Source organism: Calidris pugnax, unplaced genomic scaffold (genome assembly GCF_001431845.1).
Source record: "Calidris pugnax isolate Ruff unplaced genomic scaffold, ASM143184v1 scaffold31, whole genome shotgun sequence".
NCBI lineage: Eukaryota > Metazoa > Chordata > Aves > Charadriiformes > Scolopacidae > Calidris > Calidris pugnax.
Window position 1 is genome coordinate 8,291,509 of NW_015090786.1, and position 6,355 is coordinate 8,297,863.

The 6,355-nt window shown below is 48.2% G+C and overlaps 1 protein-coding gene across 1 annotated transcript in view; it reads left to right on the forward strand.

Moving 5' to 3' along the window:
- The first annotated feature begins 2,998 nt into the window (after positions 1 to 2,998).
- ISM1 (isthmin 1, angiogenesis inhibitor) overlaps positions 2,999 to 6,355 on the forward strand; it is a 45,343-nt gene continuing 41,986 nt past the window's right edge. Inside the window, exons 1-2 of the mRNA XM_014966325.1 lie at positions 2,999 to 3,060; positions 3,251 to 3,324. Of these exons, the coding sequence (XP_014821811.1) occupies positions 2,999 to 3,060; positions 3,251 to 3,324 (136 nt within the window). The remainder of the gene's footprint in view (positions 3,061 to 3,250; positions 3,325 to 6,355) is intronic.

Below are 6,355 nucleotides of genomic sequence, written 5' to 3' on the forward strand. Positions count from 1 at the left end.
ATTTTTTCCTGCATCTCAGCAAACATAGATTTTTTAAAAGACTGATCCAGATCATTCAGACAGCTCTGCAGGGAACACAGCATTTGTCATCAGGCTTAGATTTGAGGTACCAATGGGCCTCAGAGAACGAGGTAACTGGCAGGGAAAAAAAACTGCCCTCACTCTCCGTGTTTCTACCACGTTTGTCTCTGTGATGACAGGACTGTGGCCTTTTTCCACTTGCTTCGGTACATGGTGTGGAGTATTTATCTGGAAACATTTGCTGGAGATTCTGTTGTGGAAAAGAAGAGGGTATTTATCACTAATACTATTTAGCTCCTAAAGCACTGGCTCAAAACTGAGCTGAGAAGCTTCAGTGTAAATTCAACGCGCTATGAGTACGGGCATGGGAATATGCAGTTTTCAAAACTGAGTGTTTCATTGATGTGGCATAATTTTGACTTGACAAAGCACTGCACAAAGATATTAGAAAGTCCAGAGCATTGGCTATCAAGTAGGGAAACTGTTTTAGTAAGAACTAAGTAAAATAAACCCCCTGAAGCCTCTCTCCAAGAGGCATAACTGTAGCAGGGAGATCCTTACCTGTGCCAGTGCAGCAGTGCGCTAGCAGGAGTCCGAGTCACTGTGTACAGGCTGTGCTCCAGCTGTGTTAAATCACCTAAGTGAAGCCAGGTGACACCATCTGAAGCCACCGAGAAATGAGCTATATTTTCTTTACCTACTCTGTGGGAATGAAAGCCTCCCTGCAATTTAGACAGCTACATCATTTTTGGGGTGGGGGGAGACAGCTCTTCATTTCACCCACTGTCACAGTGTTTGCTGTGAAATCCTCCTTTCCCTTCCCTGCTGCAGAGCTGTCCTTCAGCCACTCAGCTGGCTTTCTGGGTTTTTATATTTATTTTTTTTTAATTAAGTTCCTGATCTCCAGAGTCACAAAAGCAATCTTGAAAAAAAGGCAAATGCAAGCCAGTAATGTGATATTTTCCCTGGGGAAGTGAAGGGTTGAAAACCATAGGTGTGCAAGGTGCGAATTTCTCTGCTTATACCTTTTTTTTTTTTTTTAGCTGTCAGAAAGGCTGCTCATCTGCTACGCTGCTGAACAGAGGACAAGACTTGTCAGAAGCGATCAGCCAACTCAAGCCTCAGTCACAGAACCCCTTATGGTGATCTACAACTTTTTCCACCCATCAGCTGCGTCAGGGCCGCCTCCTCACTCTGCTCTTAGCTCCCACTGGATGTGTTCATATAAAGCTCCTTCTCTGCAGGACCCACTGCCCTGCACCCACAGACAGCCTGCGTAGGTACGCACAGGTGAGCTGCCACATTATGCGTTATTATATGTAATAATTTAAATATAACGATAAACTTGGCTGAACCACTTTAATGGATGAGCCAATTTAATGGCTCAACTCTGCCAAAATGCGGGGCTGCCTCCCTGCTTGGGCCAGGGGGCCAGCTCTGCCACAGGACTGGCTCCACAGCCAGAAAAACCACCCAGAAAGTGCTCGCCTCACCTGATGTGCTGCGACTCACTGAGCCAAGGTAACTCAATCTGGTGTCTGAGCTTTTACTCCATGAGTACCACTTGTCTCAGCTACACCAACCCGGGCACTTCTGCAGTGATAAAACTGTGCTCAGAGGAAAGGCGTTTGCTGGTTTCACTGTGTTTCTCTAAAGAAGCAAAAATTGCCTTGTGGCAAGCTCTTATGAAAGTCAGCAGAATTTAGGCTCTTTGGGCAACTTTTGAAAAATGTTGCCCAGCGTGCTGATTCCCACAGTCCCAGACTGCCGCATCTTGGCAAATGCTACAGTGCAGTTGCACATCATCAGTACAAAAATGTGCAGCATATTGAAAAGTGAAAATGCGGCAGAGTAAAATAAACAGAATTTGGTATTAAAAAAAAACCAACAACAAACCAGGCGAGAAACTGGGCTGAACTGTTTTCTCCATTTCCATATTCCATAATTCAGACTACTCATTATACCTTTCTGCTTTGGCTTCAAGTTTTAATAAAGTGGCTGCTGAATTTCCAGTCTGTCACAGAAGCACTGCAGAATTCAGAAAGCTTGACCCAGCCATTAGGTCCAGCTGGTGGCAAAATATGTAGATGGGAAGGAAAGCACTGGACTAGGAAAATGGAGAACTCTAAGCTAATCAGATCTTTTAAGAAGTCAGTGGTTACTATTCAAGATGTAATTTATTAGGATAAAGGACCCATGCATCACAGAAAGACTTATGTTTCCTACGGGGGAAGGTAGTTCTCTTTTCTTTTTTTTTTTTTTTTTTTTTTTTTTTTTTTTTTTTTTTTTAAGAGAAGACCCTTGTGTGTGCATTTGCAGCTTATAGCTAAGAGAGAGGTTGGAGCTAGAAGCTTTTTTTTTTTTTTTTTTTTTTTTTTTTTTTTTTTTTTTTAAGAGAAGACCCTTGTGTGTGCATTTGCAGCTTATAGCTAAGAGAGAGGTTGGAGCTAGAAGCTAATCAGCCATTCTGTCTCCTATCTGCTGATCTGCTGGTGTTGGGGGAAGGGGAATGTGGGCAAACAGGCATTAAATTCCACTGTCAGGCGACGGGAAGGTATTCCTTGATAAGCAGCATCCAAGATGATGAGCTGTAAAGCAAAGCCCCTGTGAGGACGCAGGGGAAGAGGCAGGGAGAGCTTTAGCCATCTGTCTCAACCCAGGCTTGCTCAATGCTCGCCAGAGCAGAGGTCACCACCAACAATAATAACCCTCAAGAAGCCAGACGTATGCTTTCCATTCACCAATAATCTACAAAGCGTCTTAGGGTGAAATCCTGGCTCCTCTGAAGTCAATGGGAGCTTTGCCAACGACTTCAGTGGAGCCAGGTTTTCATCCCAGATAATTTTAAAGCAACCCCCAGGCTTAAAGATAAAACAACGGCACACTGGGAGTGGGTGCAGGCAGGAGCGAGCTGAGGAGGGCAGATGGGGCTCGACCAGCTATGCTCCTCTGAAAAGCTACCTGTCTTACAGACAGGATGCCTCCGCAGTCCTGGAGCACTACCAAGATTGACAATAAAGGGATCAAGTGGGCGAGCAGGTAAGCACCAGTATCTTTTAACCACTGGGACAACTGGGGTGCGGGACCTGAGTGAACTATGATGCTCTGACGTAAAACCCAGTGATGCTCCCACCTCTACACCCTCCTCACTTGTGACATAAAGCATATAAACTGACTTATGTTGTTCATGTTATAGCATACTGTACTTTTTTCTTGCCCCCTCATCCAGCAATTCTCACACTGGCCTTGAAGGATGTGACCTAGTGGCAGTCATCCAAAATGAGGATTTTCACACTCGACCAGGTATGATCAATGTACTATTCATTTCAGTCACTAGGATCACCCCTATTCTGCAAGGTGCTGTTGTCTCAGGCAATATTTTGTTTCTCAGGACTCATAACAGCACGTGTAGGTGTAGTGGAGTTGGCCCTAGGCAGTGTGGTGGGCAGCATGTGGGGTGGGCAGCCATGGTGGCCACCAGCAGGACATGCCAGGGAGGACATTGCAAATTCAACCCCAGACACAATTTCTTGGCCTTGAGCATTGAAGGTGGCACAGTGGCTCTGAATAACTATTGTTCATTTTTGTTGACAGCCTGGTGTGAGGAAAACCATGGGGCCTTTCATCTCACAGCACCATGACTGGAGCCAACAAACCCCTGAAACACCTCCCCAGGAGAGAGTCCTCACCACGTGCTGGAGGCTGCGGCATGGACAGCTGCAGCTCCCTTTCAAAGCTGTGCAATGAGGAACATAGGATCTGTGGGGCTCAAGAGAGGCAGGACATCAGATGATGAGCTACCACGACTTAATGACTCCTCACACATCTACCTGACCGCATAGTGTGCTTGTTGTATCACAAATGCTGCCTAAAATGTGTAAATTTAACCCTGTTTCAAAGAGCTTGGGCTCAACGCGTTTCCCCGGCGCTGGTGAGGGGCTGGCAGTGAAGAGGAGTTGAGTCTGCATTTATCGCCGGAGGGAAGAGAGATGGAAGGTAAAGGCAGGGGGTGGAGGGGTGAGGTGCAAGCTGTGAACCTTCACAGGGAAGGAAATATCAAAGGAGCAGACCTCCCTTGCCCCAGCACCACTGTCAGACCCAGCTGGCGATTTACCTCCCTGCTGGGTGCCCATAACCGCACCGCTGGAGCAGCATCCCCCTCGGGCTGCCAACGGATCTCCTCCTGCAGGCGAACCTTGACTTCGTTTTCCAGGGACTAGATGGGAGCTGCTGGAGCAAGTGTTCATCCATCTGGGAAAAGAGAGCTTCTCCCCTTGCTTTTAAGTCCATCTCCCCTACAGGTTGCGATTCAGCCATCTGGATTCACTGACGAGGTCATCTGCTGATTTAAGAGTGTGAATTTAAACTGGCACTACAGCACACGCGTGTGCACACCCTCCTCTCTGCTCACCCCCCCAAACCCAAGTGCTGCTTTGACATCAACTGGGAAGAGGCTGCGTTTTCTCGCTGCCACCCGCTCGCTGCTCATAGCGGCGTTGCTCCGTCCCTCACTGTCAGCTCCACGCAGAGAACTTAACGTCCCACGAGGAAGCACACACCAGTACGGGCCCATCTCATCTGGATTAAAGATGTCTCTTGGTTCAGTCTCTTTCATAAGGCGAGGGAGAACTTACATTACCCAGAGCTCGGCGGCAGATCCGCGTGTGTGTTTTTCACCAGGCTGTCACTTGGACTGTTTTGCATTACGAGCCCTCAGTCTCGCTCTGGCTGTCGATTTGTACCATTAAGCTCTGAAATACGGAACTCACGTGCCAAGTTTCCACTTCTCTTCAGCAGGCGAGATCCACTGACAGCCACTAGGTAGGGTCAGGCTTTGGCAAACCTGGGAAGACAGTTCTCCTGCCTCTTTGCTGCCCCTCTCCCCAAACCTGCCTCCTTACCCGCCCGGGTTGGTGCTGGCTGCCTGCTGGAATGCTCGCCCGAGGCGCAGCCGCCAGCCCCCGGAATCACGGCCATGGCAGCGGGGGAGAGCCCAGGCCAAGCAATGACAGCTGAAGTACATCAGTGTTTTCATCTTCTCAATATTTTGATTAGTCCAAGGAATGTTTGGGTTAAAAAAAAAAAAGCCACATTTTTTTTAAAACCACGTGATGGTCCCACAAGCTGTTAGGGCTTTATGTAATATTCAATAGCTCTGTACGATTTCCCATGCAGCCAAGAGCATCGGTGCAATATCAGGTATTTATCAACGAGTGATTTCATGAGGCAGAAGGATTGTACCTCACTGTAATGTGCTCAGGGCAGCCCCATGGAAGTCCCTGCCCTGCACAATCATCTGCACCAATCATTCCTACTGCAGTGCTAATGTGGAACATGTTTGCAGGTTAAAAATCCTTAAATCTGAAGGTTTTGGGTTTGTGGCTTTTGGTCACATCTTTAACGATACTCCAGTGCTATTATTTTAACCGTATTGCTGCCTGATGGTTAATCATTTACAGCAATTATCACTGGAAGGGAAACCTATCTGACTGGAAGGGTACGAGACATCATTCCGACTCATTCGTGACCACAGGCTCCAGATGCACCAAGACCTACAAGAACCATGAGCTCTGACTCTCCTGGTGCCCCAAATCCACCAGCTTCCTGGGTCCCACTTCCAGTGCCTGCTGGCACCGCACGCTGGGAGCAGATCTCACCCTTACGTCGCAGGAACCCTGCTGAGGACATCGGTCTCACACTGAAAATGTTTCAGATGGGGAACACTTCCTCCCCAATTTGCCCATTTAGATGTTTTGATACCAGTTCAGCCTCCCAGCTGTCACACCCTCACACAGGGCCTGATCGCTCGTGCAAAACATTCCCAATTGTGGAAGAACGACAACAAAGATTCCAAAACTCCTGGTTTTTTTGTTTGGTAACTTTATTTATGTTTCAAGCTTACTTGAGCTGTGTTTATTCTTGTCACACTGCACTGCATCTCCAGCACGCAGCAGAGAGAGGTTTGGCTCCATCAGACTGGATGCAAAGATACTGATTTACAGCAAGTGCTATCCAACCCTCATTTCCACGAATTTTCAAAATCACGTTAATTTTAAATGTGAGGAGCCTCCCATCCCGGAGAGAAAGTGTTTTTTCCACTGCACTCACGCAGTCAGCATCCAAGAGGAAGGCAAACGACAGCGAGGAGTGTAAAACCCCAGTGGCCTGAATCCTCCGGGGCTGGAGGACCCGCTGACGGGGACACTGAGGACAGCTCTGCACGGCTCCGTGCCTGGCCCAGCGGCGCTGGCAGCCATCACGCAAGGTGCAGGCGTGGGCGGGACGGGTGCGGGGTGGCCGGGCAGGGTACCGGGGGGCTGGTCGGCAAAGGGGG